Source organism: Scyliorhinus torazame, chromosome 1 (assembly GCF_047496885.1).
Source record: "Scyliorhinus torazame isolate Kashiwa2021f chromosome 1, sScyTor2.1, whole genome shotgun sequence".
Lineage (NCBI taxonomy): Eukaryota > Metazoa > Chordata > Chondrichthyes > Carcharhiniformes > Scyliorhinidae > Scyliorhinus > Scyliorhinus torazame.
In genome coordinates, this window is record NC_092707.1 from 106,113,558 (window position 1) to 106,141,381 (window position 27,824).

The 27,824-nt window shown below is 52.1% G+C and overlaps 1 protein-coding gene across 1 annotated transcript in view; it reads left to right on the forward strand.

Moving 5' to 3' along the window:
- The window catches only part of LOC140410765 (glutathione hydrolase 5 proenzyme-like), a 192,052-nt gene extending 170,203 nt beyond the window's left edge, over positions 1-21,849 (forward strand). Inside the window, exons 11-12 of the mRNA XM_072499358.1 lie at positions 11,078-11,188; positions 18,455-21,849. Of these exons, the coding sequence (XP_072355459.1) occupies positions 11,078-11,188; positions 18,455-18,601 (258 nt within the window). The 3' untranslated portion in view covers positions 18,602-21,849. The remainder of the gene's footprint in view (positions 1-11,077; positions 11,189-18,454) is intronic.
- The last annotated feature ends 5,975 nt before the right edge of the window (positions 21,850-27,824 follow it).

The window sequence follows — 27,824 nt, forward strand, 5'->3', positions numbered from 1 at the left end:
GGCCGTAGAGGCAAATGGTATGTTGGCCTTCATAGTGAGAAGATTTGAGTGTAGGAATAGGGATGTTTCACTGCCATTGGTGAGGCCACACCTGGAGTATTGTGTGCAGTTTTGGTGACCTGGGGCGCCATTCTCCGACCCCCGCCGGGTTGGAGAATCGTCGGGGGCTGCCGTGAATCCCGCCCCCGCCGGTTGCCGAAGTCTCCGGCACCGGATATTCGGCGGGGGCGGGAATCGGGCCGCGCCGGTTGGCGGGCCCCCCCCCCCCGCTCGATTCTCTGGCCCGGATGGGCCGAAGTCCCGCCGATAAATTGCCTGTCCCGCCGGCGTGGATTAAACCACCTTTTGAACGGCGGGACAAGGCGGCGTGGGTGGGCTCCGGGGTCCTGGGGGGGGCGCGGGGCGATCTGGCCCCAGGGGGTGCCCCCACGGTGGTCTGGCCCGCGATCAGGGCCCACCGATCCGCGGGCGGGCCTGTGCCGTGGGGGCACTCTTTCCCTTCCGCCTCCACCACGGTCTCCACCATGGCGGAGGCGGAAGAGACTCCCTCCACTGCGCATGCGTGGGAAACTGTCAGCGGCCGCTGACGCTCCCGCGCATGCGCCGCCCGGGGATGTCATTTCCGCGCCAGCTGGCGGGGCAACAAAGGCCGTTTCCGCCAGCTGGCGGGGCGGAAATTCCTCCGGCGTCGGCCTAGCCCCTCAATGTTGGGGCTCGCCCCCAAAGATGCGGGGCATTCCGCACCTTTGGGGCGGCGCGATGCCCGTCTGATTGGCACCGTTTTGGGCGCCAGTCGGCGGACATCACTCCGTTTCGGGAGAATTTCGCCCATGATCTGAGGAAGGATGTTCTTGCTGTGGAGGGAGGGCAGCAAAGGTTTACCCGGCTGAGTCCTGGGATGGCGGAACTGCCATATGAGGAGAGACTAAGTCGATTAAGATTCTATTCATTGGAGTTTGGAAGAGTGAGAGCGGATCTCATAGAAACTTACAAAATTCTAACAGGATTCGACAGAACTAGGGGCCATAGTTTGAGGATAAAGGGTAAACCTTTTAGGGCTGAGGCGAGGAGAAATCAGCGTATTGAACTTGATGATCAGCCATGATCATGATGAATGGCGAAGCAGGCTTCAAGGGACAAATGGTCTCCTCCTGCTTCTATTTTCGATGTATGTTTCTATCTATATATGTATATCCTCACGGCCCGCCTCCTAACCACCCCCACAACTCCCCCTGGCCCTGGTAGAAGCTCTCCCGGCCAGCAGCACAACTGTCAGCACACTATGGTGACGTTGGACACTTTTCGGACCCTCTCTCTCTCTCTCTCTCTCTCCTTCCCGATTTTTGAAACCACAAGTAAAAATCGCCGTCGGTAATTTCTCCTGGCGGAGCGTTGTGGAGGCCCCGGGGAATACTGGGCCAGGCCCACTAATGATATGCCAAGGTCATTTACTGTAGGTGCGGAGTAGAACGCACTGACGCCGCTGTTGAGGTACCAGAGCATGGCATTCTGTCGGGTACCCGGCACTGGCCACGATTTTCACCTCGCGCACCATTCTCAGCCTAATCGTGTTTCCCGATTCCAGTATTGGCCGATGGAGAATCCTGCCCTAGTTTCCTTACATTTCTGGTGTTAACTACTTCTAAATCAAATTTAACTCCATCGAAACATCACGGGCTGGATTCGCCGATTTGGAGACTATGGGCGAAATTCACCCGAAACGGCGCGATGTCTGCCGACTGGCGCCCAAAACGGGGCCAATCAGACGGGCATCGCGCCACCCCAAAGGTGTGGAATGCTCCATATCTTTGGGGGCCGAGCCCCAACATTGAGGGGCTAGGCCAACACCGGAGGGATTTCCGCCCCGCCAGCTGGCGGAAATGGCGTTTGTTGCCCCACCAGCTGGCGCGGAAATGGCGTTTGGTGCCCCGCCAGCTGGCGCGGAAATGCGGCGCATGCGCGGGAGCATCAGTGGGGGCTGTCAGTTTCCCGGCGCATGCGCGGGAGCGTCAGCGGCCGCTGTCAGTTTCCCGCGCATGCGCAGTGGGGAGAGTCTCTTCCGCCTCCGCCATGGTGGAGGCCGTAGCGGAGGCGGAAGGGAAAGAGTGCCCCCACGGCACAGGCCCCGCCCGCGGATCGGTGGGCCCCGATCGCGGGCCAGGCCACCGTGGGGGCACCCCCCGGGGTCAGATCGCCCCGCGCCCCCCCCAGGACCCCGGAGCCCGCCCACGCCACCTGGTCCCGCCGGTAAATACCAGGTTTGATTTACGCCGGCGGGACAGGCAATTTCTGGGCGGGACTTCGGCCCATCCGGGCCGGACAATCCAGCGGGGGGTCCCGCCGACCGGCGCGGCCGGATTCCCGCCCCCGCCCAATCTCCGGTACCGGAGACTTCGGCGGGGTCGGGGCGGGATTCAGTGCGGCCAACGGCCATTCTCCGACCCGGCGGGGGTCGGAGAATGACGCCCCATATCCTTACTATAATGGGGCATTCAAAAAAACTGTGGCCTGATTAATATTGTATGCTCTTTCCTTCAAATGAATCCCTTAGCACACGATTCTTAAATAAGCTTTCATATCACCCAGGAACATAGAAGATTCCACAACCGCCGTTATTTGTGTCACGTTCATGTTGAATCTATTTTTAACCTGACCATTATGAAGGACGATTGCTGGGGTTGGATTCTCCGGCCCCTTCCAGCCGTGTGTTTCTCGGCACTGTGCCGTTGCCTGACGGCGGGATTATCTGTCCTGCCACTTGTCAATGGGATTTCCCACAGAAGCCACTCCATGCACCCTGCTGGGTGCCCAGTAGGTGGGAACAGAGAATTCCAACGGCCAGAGAATTCCAGCCCTGATATTATTTCAGCCTTTGCTGCCTGTCAGTGTTGCTGTCCATTCTCTTTCCCAGTGTCTCCTCTGTGAGGCTGCTGTGTATAAAGTGAAGTTAACTGTTATGTTCTGTGTTGTGGCCATGGTAAAGATGCACGCAGAACATCTAGGGCGAGATTCTCCACTCCCACACTGGTTGGGAGAATTGCCTGGGCCGCCAAAATTTCCCGGGACGCCGGTCCGACGCCTTCCCGCGATTCTCCCAAGCGGCGGGAACGGCCCGGTCAAGTTCCGCGGGCCGCAGGCCGGAGAATCGCCGGAGACACCCAAAATGGCGATTCTCCGGCACCCCCGCTATTCTCAGGCCCGGATGGGCCGAGCGGCCAGGCCAAAACGGCAGGTTCCCCCCCGGCGCCGTCCACACCTGGGGCGGAATTCTCCGTTATCGGCGCAAAGTCCGCCGATCGGCGCAAATCCGACTTGCGTCACGTCGGAAAAATGGGTCGAAAGTCTCCGACCCGAAATGGGCTAGCAGCGACGTAACGGGATCCGCGCTTGCGCACGTGGTTCACGCCGTGCAGCGTCATACGCGCCGCACGGCGTGACGGCTCATAAGGCCGCGCTGCTCCCCCCCCACCCGACCGGAACACCCGACCGGAACACCCGACTGGATGGCTGGCCGCCGCTCAGCCCCGAGGTTCGAGTCACGGGATGTGGAGGCGCTCCTGGACGCGGTGGAGCAGAGGAGGGAGGCCCTGTATCCCGGGCACGGCCGCAGAGTTGCCCCACGCCACAGCCGGCGTCTGTGGAGGGAAGTGGCAGAGGCCGTCACCGCTGTGGCCCCAACACCACGGACAGGCACCCAGTGCCACAAGAAGGTGAACGACTTCGTCAGAGCAGGCAGGGTGAGCCTCCCCATATCCCCCCTCCCCCATATCCCCTTCCCCATATCCCCCCTCCCCCATATCCCCCCTCCCCATATACCCCTCCCCATATCCCCCCTCCCCATATCCCCCCTCCCCCATATCCCCCCTCCCCCATATCCCCCCTCCCCCATATCCCCCCTCCCCCATATCCCCCCTCCCCATATCCCCCCTCCCCATATCCCCCCTCCCCCATATCCCCCCTCCCCCATATCCCCCCTCCCCCATATCCCCCCTCCCCATATCGCCCTCCCACATATCCCCCCTCCCCATATCCCCCCTCCCCATATCCCCCCTCCCCATATCCCCCCTCCCCATATCCCCCCTCCCCATATCCCCCCTCCCCATATCCCCCCTCCACATATCCCCCCTCCCCATATCGCCCTACCCCATATCCCCCCATATCCCCCTCCCCCATATCCCCCTCCCCCATATCCCCCTCCCCCATATCCCCCTCCCCATATCCCCCTCCCCATATCCCCCTCCCCCATATCCCCCTCCCCCATATCCCCCACCCCCATATCCCCCTCCCCCATATCCCCCTCCCCCATATCCCCCTCCCCCATATCCCCCTCCCCCATATCCCCCTCCCCCATATCCCCCTCCCCCATATCCCCCTCCCCCATATCCCCCTCCCCCATATCCCCCTCCCCATATCCCCCCTCCCCCATATCCCCCCTCCCCCATATCCCCCTACCCCATATCCCCCCTCCCCCATATCCCCCTCCCCCATATCCCCCTCCCCCATATCCCCCCTCCCCATATCCCCCATATCCCCCCCACCCCCATATCCCCCCTCCCCCATATCCCCCATATCCCCCCTCCCCCATATCCCCCCTCCCCATATCCCCCCTCCCCATATCCCCCCTCCCCCATATCCCCCCTCCCCCATATCCCCTCCCCCATATCCCCCCTCCCCCATATCCCCCCTCCCCCATATCCCCTCCCCCATATCCCCCCTCCCCCATATCCCCCCTCCCCCATATCCCCCCTCCCCCATATCCCCCCTCCCCCATATCCCCCCTCCCCCATATCCCCCTCCCCCATATCCCCCCTCCCCCATATCCCCCCTCCCCCATATCCCCCCTCCCCCATATCCCCCCTCCCCCATATCCCCCTCCCCCATATCCCCCCTCCCCCATATCCCCCCTCCCCCATATCCCCCCTCCCCATACCCCCCTCCCCCATATCCCCCCTCCCCCATATCCCCCATATTCCCCCTCCCCATATCCACCCTCCCCCATATCCCCCCCATATCCCCCCTCCGCCATATCCCCCCTCCCCCATATCCCCCTCCCCCATATCTCCCCCCTCCCCATATCCCCCCTCCCCCATATCCCCCATATCCCCAAGTGAATCCAGCCCTAACCTTAACCTCTGCAATGCACGCGCAACCGATGGCGTGCATTCATATACCTGCCTAACAGTGTTGCCTTTTACCCCTGCCACCACCCCCACCCACCCCCCCCCCCCACAGGAGAAGCGCGCACACAACAATAGGGAGCATGTGAGGACTGGAGGAGGGCCCGCTGATGAGAGGCCACTGACCGAACACGAGGAAAGGGCCCTGGAACTGGCTGGCGGACCTGAGGACCGGGAGGTTACTGATGCAGAGGTCGGGGGCGTACTAGCAAGTGAGCCACCGACAGCCCGTCCCCATATCCCCCCTCCCCTATATCCCCCTCTCCCGTATCACCTGATCACTGCCTGCGTGTCTAACCATGCATGCTTCATTGTGTATCGCAGGACCAAACGTCCAGGCACCCATCCCCGCAGATGCAGACCGCCCGCAGGATGCCCCTCGGAGGCCACGGGAGACGGAGAGACCCGGACCCTCCAGCATGCGACGCCCGCAGGATGCCCCTCGGAGGCCACGGGAGACAGAGAGACCCGGACCCTCTGGCATGCGACGCCCGCAGGATGCTCCTCGCACACCACGGGAGACGGAGAGACCTGGAGCAACAGGGAGACGACACCCCCGTCACGTGCGGGAGCGACCACCCAGCAACGAGGGGGGCAGCCACAGGCCCCCGTCACATCCGAGCCAGGACACCACTACCCAGGACACCACTACCCAGGACACCACTACCCAGGACACCACTACCCAGGACACCACTACCCGGGACACCACTACCCGGGACACCACTACCCGGGACAGCACTGCCCAGGACACCCCTACCCGGGACAGCACTACCCAGGAAGACGAAATACCGGACAGTGACACAGAGTGGATGGGTGGAGACGAACCCCCACCCCAAAGTGCCATGGACTCCGAGTGGGACGAAGAGCACGACACAACGCCACTGCTGTCACCAACACCCTCCACCATCGCAGAAACACTCACCTCAGTTGGGCACTTTAGTGATGAGGCGTCTGGTACACTCACTGGTGCGCACAACACAGTCCCGGTACAGCAGGTGGAGGTAGGAGCAGCAGAGGGGCCGGGCGGTCGGAGAGCAGCCCAGCCCAAACGAACATCTGCCGCCCAGATGGATCCCGGGTTCCTGGAGTTACCACACCCACACATAGATCCGATGCAACCACCGACCCGGAGACGAGCGAAGAGGGTGACGGCCGGCTTGCGGTGGCTGCAGTCGCAGGTGGAGGAGTCCACCCGCGTCCAGGAGCTGGAAGTGGTGCCGGTCATACGTGCCACCCAGGCCGACACCGCACGGGTGGCGTCCGCGGTGGAGGCAATGGGTGCGACGGTGTCAGACATGGGGAACGGTTTGCGAGGCCTGGGGCTTTCCGTGCAGGCGGCGCCTGTGGCCCAGGACATGGCTGCCCTCTCACAGGAGGCCATGAGCCAGTGCCAGCGCCAGATGGCAGAGGCGCTCAACACCATAGCCCAGTCTCAGCAGGCCATAGCCCAGTCTCTGCAGGCCATGGCCCAGTCTCTGCAGGCCATGGCCCAGTCTCTGCAGGCCATGGCCCAGTCTCTGCAGGCCATGGCCCAGTCTCTGCAGGCCATCGCTGAGGGCATCGGCGCCAGTGGCCATGTGCGAGCCGGCGTCGCACTGTCACAGACAGGGTTTGCCAACCCCCTGGGCTCCATGGCTGCAAACCTGCAGACCCCTGTCGATACCAGCACGGGCCTCCAGGACTGGCAGCGGCAGATGCCGGGGGGGCGTCGGATGGCCAGTCCGTTCGCCTCCACCACCCATGTAGAGGCCTGGGGGCCATCGGGCACCCCGAGGGAGGAGGAGGTGGTGTGGTCCGTCCCGGGTCCCCCTGTAGGGGAGGTCCGGGACGCCGCGACACCTCGGACTCCCCCCCCCCCCCTTCCGTCCCAGGTGCATCGGGTGGGCAACGGGCAGGACAGGCTGGCAGATCGCCATCCCAGTCGCCCGGGCCGCAGCCTGGCCCATCTAGGCCAGGACGCCCCAGGAAACGGCCGCCAAAGGGATCCAGTGTCAGAGGGCAGGAATCACAGGAGTCCACCTCCAGTTCTGCTGTACCGTCTGGGGAACCACGTAGACGTAGTCAAAGGGCCCGTAAGGCCAAACAATTAGACACTGAGTAAGTTGGCACGGGTGCAGGTCACAGATGAGTTTAAGGGGCTAGGGCACGTGCATGAACTCCTTTGATTATTAAAATCAATGTTACACCTACAGAAGCTGCCTTTGTGCTCTGTCCAAAGCGTGCGGGGGTGTCATGTACGTTGAGCGCAAGTGTGTGTGTGAGGGGTGGTCTTACCTCAGCCCCAGGTGAGTCTGCCCCGTTCCCCCTGGGCCGCCATCAACATCCCCCCAGGCAGAGGACGGGACCGTGCGCTGCAGTGTCACAGCCGCATGCAGGGATGGTCCGGGTGGATGGTGGTACTGTGGCCATCGGTCAGACATAGTCCAACGATGTAGAGCCAGGAGCTCACCGCAGGGCGGGTTGTCATCATCCTCCATGGCCTGCAATAGACACGTGTCCACCCGCAACTGTGTGAGCCCGGCCCGTTGTGCCGCAGGTGGATCGGCAATGCGGGGGGTGGTCTGCATGCGGGTGGGGTGGGTGGGGTTGGGGAGGGGGGTGAGGGTGCTGGGTGGGTGGATGGGTGGGGGGTGTGGGTGGTCGGCTGTTGCCATGGTGTGCGGTCTGTGGCCATACTACCCGATTCCCACGCCCATCTAGTCAGTGAAGCGGGCGGCTATCAGTCTGTCCCGTGCCCGCTGGGCCAGCCGGTAACGGTGGACAGCCACCCGCCTGTGTCTACCCCGTCTACCCTGACCATTACCCCCATCCCCCTCATCTGGGGAGGACTGCGCCTCTTCCTGCTGCTCCTCCACTCCGCCCTCCTCTGCCTGCGGCACATCGCCCCTCTGCTGGGCTATGTTGTGCAGGACGCAGCACACCACAATGATGCGGCCGACCCTATCTGATGGATACTGGAGGGCGCCCCCAGAGAGGTCCAGGCACCTGAAACGCATCTTCAGCACGCCAAAGCACCTCTCTATCACTCCCCTTGTCGCTACATGGGCATCATTGTAGCGGTTCTCCGCCTCATTGCGTGGCCTCCGTATAGGCGTCATCAGCCACGATCGCAATGGGTAGCCCCTGTCGCCCAAGAACCAGCCCCTCAGCCGGGGATGGCGTCCCTCGTACATGCTGGGGATGGATGACTGCGACAACACGTATGAGTCGTGTACACTGCCTGGGTAACGGGCGCAGACTTGCAGGATCATCATGCGGTGGTCGCAGACCACCTGTATGTTCATCGAATAGGTCCCCTTCCTATTGGTGAACACGGCCCTGTTATCTGCAGGTGGCCGCACGGCGACGTGCATCCCATCAATCGCGCCCTGGACCATGGGGAACCCGGCCACGGCAGAGAAGCCCACGGCCCGGGCATCTTGGCTGGCCCGGTCCACAGGGAAGCGGATGTAGTGGTGCGCCATGGCATATAGGGCATCTGTCACTGCCCGGATGCACCGATGTCTGCGATATGCCGGACAGGTCCCCACTCGGTGCCTGGAATGACCCCGTTGCATAAAAGTTCAGGGCCACCGTAACCTTGACGGACACGGGGAGAGGGTATCCCCCGCCAGTGCCACGCGGTGACAGGTGTGCCAGCAGGTGGCAGATGTGTGCCACGGTTTCCCGCCTCATCCGGAGTCTCCTCCTGCATTCCCGGTCCGTGAGGTCCTGGTATGACTGCCGGGGCCGGTACACACGGGGCGCCCTCGGGTGCCTCCGTTGCCGTGGGGCCGCGACGTCCTCCTCCCCCTCCTCGTCCTGTCGGTCAGGTGTCCCTCCAGCCTGGGCGGCTGCCGCCTGTCCCTCTGCGGCAGCCTGCGCCGCCTCTCTGGCACGCTCCTCCTCCTCCTCCTCATCCAGGGCAACATAGACATTAGCGGCTGCCGCCACGGCGGCCAACATCGCTGGATGATCGGAAAATATGACGGCCTGGTGGGGGGGAGGGGAACAACGACATGTCATCATTGCCCATATCCCCTCCTCCCCCCAGCCAGGTGGCATGGACCGCATGGGTCCAACTGTTGGAGGCTGGCACCTGGCCAGGTGGACCAACTCACTTGCCCTCGCATCCTCCTCCCAGGCACGGACCCCCCATCCCCCTCCCCGGCACGGACCCCCCCAACCTCCTCCCCGGCACGGACCCCAACCTCCTCCCCGGCACGGACCCCCCATCCCCCTCCCCGGCACGGACCCCTCCAACCTCCTCCCCGGCACGGACCCCAACCTCCTCCCACGCACGGACCCCCCATCCCCCTCCCCAGCACGGACCCCCCCAACCTCCTCCCCGGCACGGACCCCAACCTCCTCCCCGGCACGGACCCCCCCAACCTCCTCCCCGGCACGGACCCCCCATCCCCCACCCCGGCACGGACCCCCCATCCCCCTCCCCGGCACGGACCCCCCACCCCCCTCCCCGGCACGGACCCCCCCAACCTCCTCCCCGGCACGGATCCCCCATCCTCCTCCCCAGCACGGACCCCCCTAACCTCCTCCCCGGCACGGACTACCCCCATTCCCCTCCCCGGCACGGACCCCCCCAACCTCCTCCCCGGCACGGACCCCCCATCCCCCTCCCCGGCACGGACCCCCCCCATCCCCCTCCCCGGCACGGACCCCCCATCCTCCTCCCCGGCACGGACCCCCCTCCCGTCACTCCCCCGGAGCCCAGCCCACTCTAACCACCCCCCCCCCGGCCGCACACACACACACACAACCCGAGACACACCTCTCCCCACACATTCAGACTGCGGCCACGCCATCGCCTGCCCAGAGCCAACCCCCCAGGCCGTCATTCACCTCCACGCTGGTCGGCGTGACCCTGGAGCACAGGGTCACGCCGATGAAAAGGAGGTTTGATTTACGTCGACGTGAACAGTCATCACGTCGACGGGACTTCGGCCCATCCGGAAGGTCGAAAATCGGCTGCCTTGCGCAGACGCGTGCCATTCTCTGACGGCAGCTGCGCCATTAACGCCCCGCCGACTTTTCTCCCTTCGGAGACTTCGGCAACTGGCGGGGGCGGGATTCACGGCGGCCAACGGCCATTCTCCGACCCTCTGGGGGGTGGGAGAATGACTCCCCAGGTCACTGCCGTCGGGAACAGCGCGCGAACGCTGGGGGGGGCGGCCTGCGGGGGGGCGAGGGGGAATCATGCACCGGGGGGTACCTCAAATGTGGGGTGGCCCGCGATCGGTGCCCACCGATCATCGGGCCGTCCTCTCTGAAGGAGGACCTCCTTCCTTCCACGGCCCCGCAAGATCCGTCCGCCATCTTCTTGCGGGGCGGACTTAGAGAGGACGGCAACCACGCATGCGCGGGTTGGCGCCGGCCAACCCGCGCATGCGCGGGTGATGGCAGGTATGCGGCGCCGGCCGCGTCAGCTATGCGGTGCCGCCTTTACGCGGCAACAAGGCCTGGCGCATGTAGATGACGCGGCCCCGATCCTAGCCCATTGTCGGGGCCTGAATCGTTCGGGATCGGGGCCATTTTGCGCCGTCGTGAACCTCGACGGTGTTCACAACGGCGTGGGCATTTCGGAGCGGGAGTGGAGAATCCCGTCCCTAGTTCTTTGACCAGTGATGATAGTTTATTAACAAAATGAACACGTGGAAAGATAACTAATGAACTATAATATAAACGGTAGTGAACAAGTGAATTCCCCTCGAGCTACTTCTAATGCGACTGTCCTCCAGTACGACTTACTACCAACTGCAGGATCTCTGGAGCCACATGGTGGATCTATATCACCACCTGCTGGTCGGAGGTCGGAAAGATAACTATGTACATTAGTAGATAACTACATACATTACTGTGTATATGCATATCACCACACTAACCTCTTTCCTTTTTGGACTCAGGTCATTATGAACAAATTGTGGTTTGGACTCAACATGACTGACGCGATTAAAAAGGAAAGACTTTATGTAAATTCAAATAATATTGTGCATTTGGAAAATGGATTTGATAAGGTAAGTTCCAGGTTTCAAAGGATATCATTTCTGAGTTTCATAATATTTTGTACCATAATCTTTGCCTATGGTGGTCTTGATGAAAGAAATCAGTGAAATATTTCCTCTTAGTATTATTAAATATTATCTAAAAATGGGACTTTCCATCCAGATTTACTGCCTTGGTGAAGGCTATCATCCTCATAGACTCATAGAATTTACAATGTAGAAGGAGGCCATTCGGCCCTTCGAGTCTACACCGGCCCTTGGAAAGAACACCCTACCCAAGCCCACACCTCCACCCCATGCCATAACCCAGTAACCCCACCTAACCTCTTTGGACACTAAGGGCAATTTATCATGGCCAATCCACCTAACCTGCAGAGCTTTGGACTGTGGGAGGAAACCGGAGCACCCGGGAGGAAACCCACGCCGACACGGGGAGGACGTGCAGACTCCGCACAGTCAGTGACCCAAGGCCGGAATTGAACCCGGGTCCCTGCCGCTGTGCAAAGCAGTGCTTCCTGTTGACTGTACCCCTCATTCTGGGGAGGGAAGGTGAACAACCAGTGGTTGTGGTGCACATTGGAACCAACGACACAGATAAACTAAAGGATGAGGATCTGCAAGCCGAGTACAGGAAGATAAACCAAAATGCAGGATGTCAAATGTAGTAATCTCAGGATTACTCCCAGTCCCATGCATTAGAGAGAGCAGGAATAAGCGGATAGACCAGATTAATGCATGGCTGGAGAAATGGTGTATTTGGCAGTGATTCAGATTCTTGAGGCATTGGGACAGGTTCTGGCAAAGGTGGGACCTGTACAAACTGGATGCGTTGCACCCAGGCAGAACTGGGATCAATCTCCTTGTGAGAGCTTTGGCCAGTTCTGTTGGTGAGTATTTAAACGAGTGGCAGGGGTTGGGATCCCAGGAGTAGGATCAAATAGGTCAGATTCAGATCAGTAAAATGGAGGTAGAATATTAGCTAGTGATGTAGAAGATGTAGTGATAGACCTGGAATTACAGGAGAAGCAAAGTTTAAAAAGTGTACAGCAAGGGCAGATGGTGGGGTTGAACTGTTTATGCTTCAATGCAAGAAGTATTATAAACAAGGTAGGTTAGTTGAGGACACAGGTAGACACATGGGAGCAGGATATCATTGCTAGAACGGAAACTTGGGTAAAGGATGGGCAAAATTGGCCGCTCAATATCCCTGGTTATGGAATCTTAATTTCGGATAAAGGAGGGGGAATAGCACTAATGATTAAAGAATCAATTCTAGCTGTGAGATGGGATGATATACTAAACGGGTCAACAAATGAGGCTTTATTAGTTGAGCTTAGAAATAAAAAAGGGGCAGTCACACTACTGGGAGTATACTACACACTCCAAATAGTGAAAGGGAGATAAAATGCCAAATATCGAGGGATATTTCTGCCTCTAAGAACAATAATAATAGGAGACTTTAACTATCCCAATATCAACTAGGATTCAAACAATATAAGAGGAACTGAGGGAGTAAAATTTGTGCAGTGTGTCCAGGAAATAAATTCAACCAATTAGTGACAAACACACCAACTTGATTGAGTTCTTTGAAGAGGTGACAAAGAAAATTGATGAGGGAAGGGTTGTGGATGTACTTCATATGGACTTTAGTAAGGCGTTTGACAAGGTCCCACATGGCAGACTGGTACAAAAACTAAAATTACATGGGATTCAGGGTGGGCTGGCTGATGGATACAGAACTGGCTTGGTTATAGAAGGCAGAGTAGTGGTAGAAGGGTGTTTTTCCGAATGGAGATCTGTACCCAGTGGTGTTCCACAGGGATTAGTGCTGGGACCTCTGTTGTTTGTAGTATATATAAATAATCTGGAAGAAAATGTAGGTGGTCTGATTAGTATTTTTGCGGATGACATAAAGATTGTCGGAGTTGCTGATGGTGCCGAGGATTGTCAAAAGGTACAAGAGGATATAGATAGATTGGAGACTCCAATGGCAGATGGAGTTTAATCCGGACAAATGTGAGGTGATGCAAATCTAGATATGAATTATATTCTAAGTGACAGAACCCTTAAGAACATTAGCATACAGAGGGATCAGGATGTGCAGGTCCACAGTTCCCTAAATGTGGCAACGCAGGTGGCCAAGGTGATTAAGAAGACAACTGGCATGCCTGCCATCATCAGCTGGGGCATTGAGTACAGGAGTTGGGAAATCATGTTGCAGCTGTATAAAACCTTGGTTCGGCTGTATTTGGCGCATTGCGTGCAGTTCTGGTCACCACAATATCAGAAGGACGTGGAAGTTTCGAAGAGAGTGCAAAGAAGGTTCACCAGGATGTTGCCTGGTCTCGAGGGAGTTGGCTGTGAGGAGAGGTTGAATAAACTAGGATTGTTTTCACTGGAAAGATGGAAGCTGAGGGGAGACCTGATAGAGGCCTACTAAATTTTGAGAGGCATAGACAGGGTGGATAGTCAGGCTTTTTCCAAGGGTGGACGTGTCACTTACAAGGGGGCACAGGTTCAAGGTGAGAGGGAGAAAGTTTAAGGGAGATGTGCGGGGTAAGTTTTTCATACAGAGAGTGGTGGGAGCCTGGAACACGCTGCCAGAGGATGCGGTGGAAGCAGGCACATTACCAACATTTAAGAGGCGTCAGGATGGATACATGAATAGGGAGGAAATAAAGGGGTATGGACCGAGTAAGGGCGCAAGGTTTTTGTTTTAGTTAGGGCATCATGATCGGCAAAGGCTTGGAGGGCCGAAGGGCCTGTTCCTGTGCTGTACTTTTCTTTGTTCTTTGTTCTAAACCCAAGAATAGGAGATGTAATGCTAGACCTAGACTTGGGGAATGAAGAAAAGCAAAAGTGGGTGAAGTGACAGTTGGTGGCCATATTGGGGATAGTGATCACAATTCAGTTAGATTCAGGATCACTATGGAAAAGGGCAGAGTTAAAACTGGAGTAAAAATTTTGAACTGGGGGAAGGCAAATTTTGAAGAAGGAATTTGGCTGAAGCAGATTAGTCAGCACTGCTAGAGGGTAAATCAGTGGAAAACCAGTGGGGAGCCCTCCCCCCCCCGGGCATGAAAAAAAATGAGCAAGTAAAGTTAAAGAAAACCCAAAGATATTTTACCAATATATTAACAGTAAAAGGTGGGCAACATGGTAACACAAGTGGCTAGCACTGTGGCTTCAAAGCGCCAGGGTCCCAGGTTCAATTCCCCGCTGGGTCACTGTCTGTGCGGAGTTTGCGCGTTCTCCCCGGGTGTGCGTGGGTTTCCTCCGGGTCCTCCGGTTTCCTCCCACAGTCCAAAGACGTGCTGGTTAGGTGGATTGGACATGCTAAATTGCCCCTTAGTGTCCAAAAAGGTGAGGAGGCATTATTGGGTTACGGGGATAGGGTGGAAGTGAGGGCTTAAGTGGGTCGGTGCAGATTCAATGGGCCGAATGGCCTCCTTCAGCACTGTATGTTCTATGTTAGTTAAGGAAAAAGTAGGACCTACCAGAGGTGAAAATGGGAGCTTGTGTGTAGATGCAGAGGCTGTGGGAAGGGTTTTTAATGAACATTTTGTCTCCGTGTTCACAAAGGAAATGGATGATGCAGATATAATAGTCCAGTAGGAACAGTGGGATAATCATAAAGAGAGGAAGTACTCAAAGGGTTGGAATCCTTGAAAGTCACCAGGGCCAGATAGATTGTTTGCGAGGCTACAGAAGGAGGTCAGGGTGGAGATAGCAGATGCTCTGAGGATGATTTTCCAATCCTCACTAGATACAGGGCAGGTACTGGAAAACTGGAGAAATGCAAACGTGTTTCCATTGTTCAAAAAGGGATCGAAGGAAATGTCAAACAACTATAGGCCAGTTAGTGGTGGGCTAATTAGTAATCAATCCCGAGAGGATTAACTGTCACATGGAGAGGCATGGACTAGTCAGGGATGGTCAGCATGGGATGTGTTAAAGGAAGGTCTCGCCTCACAAATTTGATCAAATTCTTTGAGGAAGTGCCAAGAAGGTTTGATGAAGTGCAGTGGATGTTGTGTATATGGATTTTAGCAAGGCCTTTGACAAGGTCCCACATGGCAGATTGGTCAAAAAAGTAAAAGCCCATGGGATACAGGGCAATGTGGCAAACTGGATAAAAAGTTACTTTGATAACAGGAAACAAAGGGTAATGGCCAATGGCTGCCCTTGCAAAAGGAAAGTTATTTCAAGTGGTGTTCCACAGGGCTCGGTCTTGGCACCCTTACTGTTTGTGTTATATATTAACGATTTGGACGTGAACGTGGGGGGCACAAGTGAGAAATTTGCAGAAGACTTAAAGATTAGCTCAGTGGTGGACAGTGTAGAGGATAGCTATAATCTCCAATATTATATAGATGGGTTGGTGGAGTGGGCGATAAAGTGGCAGATGGAATTTAACACCGAGAAGTGTGAGGCCATGCATTTAGGGAGTACACAATAAATGGGAATATATTAAGGGGGTAGATGAAGTGAGAGATCCTGGCGTACAAGCACACAGGTCTCTAAAGGCAGCAGTTCAAGTGGACAAAGTTGTAAAGAAAGCATATGGAATGCTCCCCTTCATTGGCAGAGGTATGGAATATAAAAGTAAGGATATAATGTTGGAATTGTATAAAACATTGGTGAGGCCACAGCTGGAGTATTGTGTGCAGTTCTGGTCGCCACATTACAGGAAGGACGTTATTGCTCTGGAGAGAGTGTAGAAGAGGTTTACAAGAATGTTGCCAGGGCTAGAAAAGTGTAATCACGAAGGAGAGATTGGATAGGTTGGGGTTATTTTCCTTGGAACAAAGAAGGCCGAGGGATGAATTAATTGAGGTGTACAAAATTCTGAGGTGAAGAAATGGAGTGGACAGGATAAAATTGTTTCCCTTGGTGGAGAATTCTAGAACCAGGGGACATAGATTTAGGATAAGCGGCAGAAGGTGTAGAGGGGACATGAGGAAAATCGTTTTTACGCAGAGGGGTAGTGGGAGTCTGGAATTCGCTACTCAAGTTGGTGGTGGAGGCAGAGACCCCAAACTCTTTTAAAAGGTATCTGGATCTTCACCTTAGATGCTGTAAGATGCAGGGCCATGTACCAGGTGCAGGAAGCTGGGATTAGTAAAAGCACCTGGCTGTTCTCGGTCAGGCATGCACAAGATAGGCTGAATGGCCTCCTTCGGTGCTGTAACTTATCTTTGATTTCATAGGAGGTTTCCCTTTGTGAGAGAGTCTAGAATGAGGGGACACAGTTTAAAAAATGAGGGAGATGAGGAGAATCTTTCTCTGAGGACAGTTAGTCTGTGGAATTTTTCTTCCCAGAGAGCAACAAAGGCAGGGTGGTTAAATACTTTTAAGGCTGAGTTGGATAAATTCTTGACTTACACAGGAGTCCAAGGTTAAGGTGGGAGGCTGGAGATTAGAGTTGAGGGCTCAATCAGCTCAGCCATGATCTTGTTGAATGGCCGAACAGGCTTGAGGGGCAAATGACCTACTCTTGCTTCTTATGTACATATGCATGTTTCATGTGTATGTTCATAAATTCTGGAATATGTAGGGTGACACTGGAAAGAGTGCCCCGTGAAACCTGCCAGATTGCCCAAGAAACCAAAATGGTTCCCTAATGTCCGTCAGGGGAAGGGTCCAGAGTTAAACACTCTCCACCCAATGCAGCCTCCATGTCAGACTACATGCTTCATTCATCTGGCCTTCTGAAGTGGTCTAGCAAGATATTCAGTTGGAAAAACAAATGCTACAATTCCAGATGACAGTCCCCTGCTATCAAGAGCACCAAATAAAACCTGACCCTTGGAGTGTGGAACTTGAGGTGCGGCAAATTGATTAAACAGTAGGAGTCAAGTTCATAGAATAACCCCACCTAACCTGTACATCCCTGGACTCTGGGAGGAAACCCGAGCACCCGGAGGAAGTCCAGGCAGACACGGGGAAAGTGCAAACTCCACACAGTTACCCAAGCTCGGAATTGAACCTGGGTCCCTGGTGCTGTGAGGCAGCAGTGCTAATTGATGCGACCATCAATTCACTCAAAGACACGAGGAGAAGTAAACCGTGGTTTTAATCAGCTTAGAACAGTGCCTGCCTGCGACTGGTTCAATACTGGGAACTGCCTGCAGGTCAGCTGCTCTTTATACTTCCTCTTAAGGGAAGGAGCCATGGGCAGAGCCCATACATGCCCCAACGTATCCCCCTATGGGTGAAGCCACACAATGGCCCACAGGTGGAGTCCACAGGGTCAACAACATAACACAACAGCAGAACATGATTCAAATGCACTGGTGAATTATTAGCACTATACATTCACCACACTAGTGCTAACCACTGTGCCACTGGGACTTGAGCACCATGCCATCTATTTACAGTTTAGAACTAGCATATTTAGTGACCTCAAATTTCCTCACTACCAATAATGTGGGCACATGATATTTTCTTTGTTTTAAATTTAGAGTATCCAATTATTTTTCCCCAATTAAGGGGCAGTTTAGCGTAGCCAATCCACCTAGCCTGCACATCTTTGGGTTGCGGGGATGAGACCCACGCAGACACAGGGAGAATGTGCAAACTCCACACGGCAGTGACCCAGTGCTGGGATTGAACCCGGGTCCTCAGCGCCGTGAGGCAGCAGTGCTAACCACTGCGCCACCCTGGGCACCTGATATTTTCCAGTAGATTGTTTTGATTGTGCCATTCTCTCCAGGTTTCAGCCCTATTATATGCCTCCACAGATGGTCTGCAGGTTTAGTGCCACGATTGTCATTCTGGTTCAACCTTCCACATACTCTTTTATTCAGCCTATGAAGAACTAGGCCGGAGGCCTGGCTCGTGCTTCTGTCCTATGAAACGGAACATCATCTTGGCTGACTCTGAGGACCGAGTTTCAGGTTCTTCACTGATTGGTGGGATACTGGATGGCATGGTTCCCACTTTATCTGGGGAGGGTATTTCCTCAATCCTGGGTCCAGAAGTCCAGAACAGAGGGTTGTCTCATGTGATTCCCAGTTCCCCAAGCCCTGCAGTCTGTGATCCCCAAAATATTGTATTTTAACCCACACTACCACACTGTGCCCTTCCCCACCCGTTATTGCCCCCACAGTTATGTTCTGTCACACAATGTCAGCTGAAAACAGCCCCATGCTCTCTATGTACGCTGTTTCCCCAGATGTACTCCTGGCTGTAAAACTTTTCACTTTGAGCAAGTGAACAGCAAATTTGACCACAAGCTTTTTAACTATTATAAATGTATGATATTTCTCTGGACAGGAGGTTGAGGAGGCAATGAAGGGGAAACGTCATCAGATCGGTGAGACTATTCAGTTACAATCTAATGCTCAAGGAATATTTAAAGATCATGGCTGCATTGAAGCAGTGTCAGACACCAGGAAACAAGGAGAATCTGCCGGCTACTAACACTTCAATGTCGAGTTCACATCAGTTGCAGCAGACTTATATTAAATTCGGCAGAATTCAGCAAAGATACAATCCTGCAATCTGTACCAGACAATGTGGAGAAGCTTGATCGTATCTTCCATTTGGTTAGTGAGACAAAATCTCAACTTACTCACAAACGTGCCACATTGGCTATCCAACAACCAGATTACAAATGGCTTAATGAGTCCCAGAGCCTTTTAGACAGTGAATCTGAACTGAACTCTGTTTTTCTTCCTGAGCCACCACCTTTTTGGACTTTTTCACTGTTATCTTCTTTGCAAGATGGAATGGTTTGGGACCACCCTGAATTTTTTAATTGGTGAATTAAAGAGAGGCTTGCTGAGTAAAATGGGACCAAGTCCAACACTACAGACCTTAAAGAGTGCAATCTGAGTCAATTTAACACTGACACTGTCGGAAGTTCTTATTGTCTTGTGTCATATGAACTTAGCCTTAATACAGTGTATATTCATGAGAGTTATTTTGTTCTTGAATGCCAGTTATTGTATATTAAAACCATAAGCAGAGCAATGAACCGCTTTTAATAGGAGGGGGGGGGATATGGATCAATGACAAAAGATGCCAGACCTGTTTTGTGGCATTTTCTGCATTGCAATGTTCTGGATCAACATTGGAGTCACCCCTGAACTTAGGCTGGAGCGACCTCTTGAACTGGATTGAAGCAGGTACATGACGGATTACATCATTTTGCAGTTCCATTGAGAGCTGATTCTGATATCTGCAATCATTTCACCAATTCAGTGTCAGTAGTAGGCTAGAAGTGGGCTTGACATCCTCTACAATCAGATACAGAATGGTTTTATGCAGAGTAAATGCTTTATGTTGTCAGAATGGTGTCTCGGTCACACACCTCTTCAGAACAATTCTACCCAAGCTGCATAAGTTAACATATTTTCTTACTGAGTGAGACTGCTGGTTAGGGGGAGTTTTGTGCGGGGAGCTTATGCCCCCTAGAAGCTTGTTGAAAACTGCCCAAACTGATTTACACGTGGGTTTGACATCAGAAAAGAAAGACTTTTACCCCAAGAGTCTGAATTGACATTATCCCACACTGCCCTTCTTGGGACAAGGTTTACTTTAAGTTTCTTTAGGATTTTTTAAAGAGTTGAAATACTAATCTCCCTTTGGGGAAGCTGCATTTGATGTATTTGTGGGCCAAATGTGGGGATACAGCAGTGCAGCATGCCCGTGAAGGCTGAAGGCTCAAATTGAGCAATCACTCATTAATTTGTATCGTTTCATCTCCCTCTAGTGGCCACAGCATAAATGATCGTAGAGAGATACAGGTCAAGTTAAACAATTACTGACCATGCACATATCATAGATGAGTATCTCATAGGTGCTCTACAGTGCAGAAGGAGGCCATTCAGCCCATCGAGTCTGAACCAACACTGCGAAAGCGCACCCTACCTAGGCCCACTCTCCCGCCCTATCCCCATAACCCCACCTAACTAGCACATCTTTGGATACTAAGGGGCAATTTAGCACAGCCAATCCACCTACCCTGCACATCTTTGGATTGTGGGAGGAAACCGGAGTACCCCGAGGAAACCTACACAGACACGGGGAGGAAGTGCAAATTCCACCCAGTCACCCAAGGCCAGAATTGAACCCGGGTCCCTGGTGCTGTGAGGCAGCAGTGCTAACCACTGTGTTGATTCTCCACTTTCTACTGAGGGGTTCCTATTCATAGTTAACTATCAAGGATCCCTAGAATCATAAAAACTTACCTCCCAAGAGGACGGACCTACCTTGCCTGTGTTTGCCCTTTGAAAGCAATGACACTGAGTCCCACGTCTCATTTTTTTCCACCATAACTCCTGGAAGTCATTCACCTTGAGTACCAACTCCCTTTTTAAAACTCTGCCATGTTTTTCAGGTAGAGCATTCCAGACACACGCGTCTCTCTTGACCAGAGAAGGGTAAAACGGTCTCATCTCACCCTCTAAATGTTTTAAAACTACTTAAAATCTTCAACCTCAAGTTTGAGGGAATTGTTTTTCTTTTTACTTCATCGAAACTTCTCATCATCTCGAAAACCTCTACCAGGTCATCTCTTAACTGTTAGTGTTCCAAGGATAACAGTCCTAATATTTCCCATCTCGCTTGATAACCGAAGCCCCATATCTCTGTTAATGCCCTAGAAAACCTCCTCAACACCCTTCCTCAATCCGTTCCACCTGTCCTGAAGTGTAGTGCTCAGAATTGTCCACAATATTCTAGCTGATGCCTAACCAGTGATTTAGAAAAGTTCTAGTGTGACCTTTTGGCTTTTATAGTATCTGCCTCTATTTATACACCAAAGCAGCTCATATGCATTTAAATCACCCAATCAACTTGCAATGAAACCCCTAAGGATTTGTGTATATGGACACAAAGGTTTCTCTGCTCATCAACATTTTTCAAGAAGTATTTCCGTGATGTTGGTGAATATCTGCTTATGAATTACTGGCATTTTCTGTAACTCAAATCTCAGCGCACATTAAGATTTGTAACTGCTCATGTTTGCTTTTTTGAGCAGAATGTACATGTTAATGCCTTGAAATCCTTGCCAGGTCAATGAGTAGTTAGCTACCCTGATGCTTCAACTGGTACAAATTACACATCCCAATATCCAGATGTGTTCACCAAGTTATGTAGAGTTAATTGACCTGTGGCTAGGGGTGATACAGTCGGCCTGGTGAAGCATATGCCAGAAAGAAAGAATTGCATTCACATCAGATAGGCACCTTACAGCCAATTAAATAGCTTCATTTTGAAATGTAGTCACTGTTGTAATATAGAAAATGCAGCAAACTATTTGTGCACGGCAGGCATCCCGCATATAGCAATATCATAAAAATGTTTTGGTAATGTTGATTGAGGGATATTATTGACCAGGAGACCGGGGAGAATTTGCCTTCTTTTCTTTGAAGAGTAACATGGGGTCATTTGCATCCAATTGACAGAGCAAAGAGACCCTCATTTAACATTTCAATCAAACAATGGCATCTCCGACAGTACTGCATTATGCCAACTTAGTGTCAATTCACCCTGCATCTACCAGGGGCAGGCTCAGAAGTCACACTGTGATGACTAAGGCAAAATCCAAAGTATCTATTGCAGACTCCACTATGCAAAATCTCATTCATAAAAGCGCATTCATATAAGCGTGGATTGGCCACGCTAAATTGCCTCTTAAGTGGAAAATTAATTTATTTAAATTTTTTTTAAAAAAAGAACTTAATTGAACTGTCAACCAGACAGTGAACTTGCAATCCACCCTCACCTCCCCTCCACGCCCCCCTCTCCCCCACTGTGATAATGGTAGGTTTCAGAAAGCAGCCAGTCATTAATAGTGCTTTAATGATAGCATGATTATGATTTAATGATTATGATAACAACCAGCTTATGAAACTACTAGATTGTTTTTTTTTCAACTCTCACAGACACAGGCAGGCAGTTTCTTTCACCATTTAAATGGCTAGTCATAATAACGTGACAGCTCAACAGTTCTACAGACTTTATTACTTTTCTAAAGATTTATAACACACACTGTGGGATAAGGCCCTTTCTCCAATGAAAATGCGGTTTGTCTGCACTCAGCACTGAGTTCAAATTGCCCAGCTGAGCTGGAGTTCCCTCATGTGTGAGACATACCCTGCCCCCTTTGTTGGAAATGAGTGCAAGAGTTTGGGAAATGGTGGTCTGCCTGTCACAGAATCCCAATGACTTTGTGAAAATCCAGTTCAGTATTCCAGGGAGATGACCTTTCATCAGAACCTGCTGAGTGCTTCCATCAAATAGTAGCTTTCTGACAAAGTTATCTTTCAGTGTAAGAAACAGGTGAGGTGAGATTTACTAAGATCGGGCATTTTCCTTCTGGGATAAACCAAATCTTAAAAAATTGTCACTACATTAATTTGAATGGAAAGCAACCAAGGAAGGCCACAGGCTTTTTGATTTAACCTACAGGCATCATCGCATGGAAGTGAAATAGTGTTTCATTTTCAGGTATTATTCTTTGAACATTAACCAGAACCAAGGTCTGTTAAATACTTTCTATATAGTGACAGCATTCATTTGAAGGGTCTGACAGTGAGACTGAAGGAAATGGAATGCCCAGCCTCCCACAGACTGGTCTCATTATATCATTTCACCGCACACATAAAATGAATGTCAAGCACTCATTAAATGCCCAAAATAGAGAATTAAATTAAATTTATGACAACTGGGAACGTGGGCTGGGATTTCCGGCCATTCCCACTGGCGGAATCTTCTGGTCCCACTGAGGACGACTCCCCGCCGGGTTTCCTGGCGGTCGGGGGGGGGGGGGATGGGGGGGGATGGGGGTGGATGGATGGGGAGGGGGGATGGGGGGGGTGGATGGATGGGGGGGGTGCATAGAACAGGAAACCCTGTTGACAGCAGTGGGGTCTTCCGATCCTGCTGACGGCCAATGGTGGTCGCCTCAGGCGCTGCGAAATACGCCATAAAGGGAGGAAGCGTGAACTATCCCTCCCATGAACTGCACTTCTCAATCATTTTGTGACATTACCTGAAATATGAATAAATGCAGCATTGAAACATATAGTCAAAGTGTCTATTTGTAATTTTCTTGCATATACATTTCATTGCTGAGACTATCGCGATGTCTGATATTCCTGTGACTTTTCAGGTTTTTGTAATTACTGTGACCATTTAACCGTCCAATATTGCTGTGATCAACCAGCCTTTTATTACTGCTGTGTATGTTTAGACTGGTGAATGTTGTTGTTGAGGCTGTTTATATAGTTCCAGTTTTCGTTATGAACATTTTGTTTCTTTTTCACATTCAATAAAGAATTTTACCTATACGTTTCTGTATTTTCTGCAATTGAGTAATTTTCACCCATGACATGATATTTGTAACCCACACCTTTTGTTAGGGACAGGAGAGACAGGTAAACTGCACCCCCTCCCCCTCATCAACTGTCTACAAGTGAAGATGTTTCAAATAATATTTTGGCTGTGCCTGTTTTCCTAAATCCTCAGTTTGTGTGATCCAGTTTACAAATAACTCTCAGCAAGCCCGCATTAAGATGAACTCAGGAGGTTAGTTTATTCACATTCAAAGAAAGTGCATTCACAATGTTCCACTCCACTACACAGACCCACAAACAACGACGAGAGGTAGAAAAAAGAACGCTTTATCTCATAGAATCATAGAATCACCACAGTGCAGAAGGAGGCCAATCGACCCATTGAGTCTGCACCAACCTGCTGAAAGAGTATTCCACCCAAGCTCACTTTCCCGCCCTATTCTAATAACCTCTTGACCTAATCTACACACTTATTTTAACACTAAGGGGCAATTTAGCGTGCCCATCCATCTAATCTGCACATCTTTGGACTGTGGGAAGAAACCGGAGCTCCCAGAGGAAACCCACGCAGGCACAGGGAGACAGTACAAACCCCACACAGACAGTCACCCAAGGCCGGTATTGAACCCGGCTCCCTGGCGCTGTGAGGCAGCAGTGCGAACCACTGTGCCACCGCGCCGCCCCAAAATCCATTTCAATGGATAATAACAGTAAAAGAACCGCAAAAATGAATATTAGTTTGTGTGAATATCAGAGTCCAATGAGGAAGTCTTTGCCATGGGAGCTCGAATTCAGCTGGTTGAAGACTGGAGTTGTGGAGTTCACTCTACACTTGGTGCTGAAACTGAAAGATGAAAGTGGGACACAGAGATTGGGTCGGTTCTGCAGACAATGGCAGAGACAGGTTCCGAGAGGCAGGCTGTTGTTCAGCCTGGAGTTCTATCTCTTGGTGGTTGGATGTTGAACAGCGGACTGAGGATTTTTCAGTTCTCAAAGGAGCGTTAAGATTTCAAAATGGCCATTCAAGTCTTTTTCCTCAATGATTTCAGAAGGATTGTTAATCCAGTGTCTGGAACTGGCTTTGTTTTCAGAACTGGCAATGTCCCAGCCATTAGCTTTTGAGGTGCCACATTGAGATTGTTGTTTTGGGAATTCATTGTCTAGGCAGACCCTCTAACTCTGCTTGAGCGATAAGCCTAGCAAGGTGCAAATGACATCCATATTCCCCTCAGTGCTCCCCTTTTGAAGTGGACCTGGACAGTCCCAGCTGTCAGATTAATCTGTTAAAAGTTCTGCAGCCATAATGAGTTTTGATCTGCAAATCCCCTGGTTTCGTGATTATAATGTCTTACAATTGTGTGTGAGATTCCGTGATGATGAGTCCTGTTGGTCAGGTGACTTACAGCAGCCACCTTTTTTGGTTCTGCAGGAAGTACATTTTTTAAAATCGCAAAAAGAATTACATTTTGAGAAATAAGTGTTAAAATCGCTTTTCATGTCCCATTGATGCCAGAACATCAGTATGTTTAGATGGAATTTATCCATTAAAGTTGGTTAAACTCTTTGTTAAATTAGCTCAGGGCAATTTTCATTTGTATATTAAACTTATTTATTGCAAAATCATACAGCACTGTTACATTTAGGCTTGTTAATTCTTGCTTCAATAAAATAAAGGTCTGTGATTTTTAAGTGCAGCTTTTGACTCAGCTAGTAGTACCTATTAATTGCATTGTGTTCAAATCCTATGTTACCCAGACCTGTTGGTTTTTCATTAAATATCCTCCTCAAGACTGGTGCCATTGATTGCCCAACATGCATCATCACTAAGCTCCAGCTTCAAGGCTGTTCAATGCATCCTGGTTTTAAGTTTTGAAAATCCGGCCATTCCCTTACCAGAGGTAACAAGCGGAGGACGTACAGGTGCAGGTGACCTGGAGTTTCATACCTCTGTCAAGTGTGCTGGCTCCCCAGCTTCATCCCAGGCCCGGACCGTTTTTCTGGAGCGGAAAGGGGTGGGGCCCAAGTGGCAGGCGGCTGACTCACTTACGGGTCTATCATGGCTTATTGTTGAAATTTTCCTTGTGGCCTCCAAATTCCCAGAGGTGGCAAGGAACTGAGAAGCTGCTTGGAGGCTGCTTCCCAGTGGCAGACGTGGCAGTGAGCACTCCGAGTGGGCTGAAACTCTTTCACTGCCTGCCTGGTGTCAGTTGTGGCCATCCTTGTAGGGAGGCCCCTGATTATTACGATCCCAGACCAGACCCCAACAGAGGCTAGGATGCTGGACAGAAACACCGATATTAAATTTTTATTTTGTAAGACTGTGAGGAAAGGATACCTCACTCCAGGAGTAATTTCACGCAATATTTTATAACCTTTATTACTTTTTAAAAATATATTTTAATGGGCATTTTTCAATTTTTACAGAGTAACAGCGTGATCTATGGTGTGCCTGGTATTAAATATGGTGCTACTTTTTATTTGTGGGAATTTGTGGTTACAACCTTTATTACTAACACACTATTAAAATATCTTTAACATCACACTAGAAAATAACTTACCCCTTAAACAATGCTAATCAATAGTTACACAATAACCCTGAACTGCTATCTTTATTCCCACTCAAACAACAAAACCATTTCAGATCCCAATCCGTTTTTAAATACAGTTAGCACGCTGGAACACTTGCTGTACAGAGATGCCTCAAATACTCCACTTTGAAAAAGAGAGCTCTTTTGAGACTGCATTAAAGAAAGAGACCTGGCCCTGTCAGAACAATCCAGGATCTCTAGCTGAAATCTTCAGAAACTGTCTTCATGGCTTTGACTTCCAGCACCCAACTAAAACTCTGAACTGCTTGAAAAGAAACTGCTAGTCTGGCTACAGACAGATCTTTAACTGAACTGTATCGAGAGCTGATGCTTGACTTCAGTTCACATCCCATTCTAAAACCTAAACTGAAACCTCAACATCTGACCCTCCCATTAACTAGGTCATCTTACTAACTGAACACAATGGGCTGGATTATCCGTCCCGCCGCAACCGTTTTCTGATGCGCCGTGCCCCCGCCAGCAGCGGGATTCTCCGTACCGGCAGCCAGCCAATGGAGTGACCTCAAATTTCCTCACTATCAATAATGTAGGTACAGTAAGAAGTCTTACAACACCAGGATAAAGTCCAACAGGTTGATTTGGAATCACTAGCTTTCAGAGCATAGCTCCTTCATCAGGTGAGTGAAGAGGCAGGTTACACAAACACAGCATATATAGACATAGCCAATGATGCAAGATGATATTTTGAATACTCGTCTTTGCAGGTAATTAAGTCTTTACAGGTCCAGACGGAGCAACTGAGATAGGGGTAACCCCAGGTTAAAGAGGTGCGTATTGTCTCAAGCCAGGACAGTTGGTAGGATTTTGCAAGCCCAGGCCAGATGGTGGGGGGGGTTAAATGTAGTGAGACATGAATCCAAGATCCCGGTGAGGCCGCATTCATGCGCACGGAACTTGGCTATCAGTTTCTGCTTGGAGATTGTGCGTTGTGTGTCCTGAAGGCCGCCTTGTAGAGCACGTGAAGGAGTCCAAGGCATCGCGCAGTCAGTGACAGCCATGGCTGAAGGTCTTGGCAGAATGACCACCTCACTGGGGGATGTGACCCAGTACCAGGCTGACCTTGATGAGGTTCAGCAGGACATGTCCCGCTCTCAGATGGGGATGGCCGAGGTGCTGCGGAGCTTGTCCCAGTCACAGGTGGGCATGGCAGATGCGCTGCAGAGCATGTCCCAGTCACTGAGGAGCATCACTGAGGGCATCGGCACCATGGTGTGGACCATGGGGAACCGCAAGGGCTGGCAGAGTGAGATGATGCAGGGGAAGCCGGGGCTCTTACCAGCTGCCCCTCCATCCTTACATGGGCCAACCTGGACCCATCCCATGGAGTGGGGCAATGGTAGCCACTAGTTCCCCTGAGTTGCACCCCTCCGATGAGGCCGTGCCTCGAAGTCAGCAAACTCGGGTCAGGGCGGCAAGACTGTTCATGTGCCACCGACAAGTGAGCCAGGGTCTTCCGACCCCAGAGCCCCCACAGGCATCGAGGACCTTGGGACGAGGTAAGCAGTTGGATACCTGCACCTCTGATGTACATCCTGGGGAAACACCTAAACATGGTGGTAGGAGGGTGAGGCCCACTGAGGATCACTGAGGGCAACAGGTTATGGGGGAGCGGGTCGGGTAGCTATGGGTAGGGGGTGGAGAGGAGGGCTGGATGCTGGGGGTGGGGAGCCAGCAGCACTGGGACACTACAGGGCATTAAACAACTTTTTGCAAAACCATTATGATGCTTCT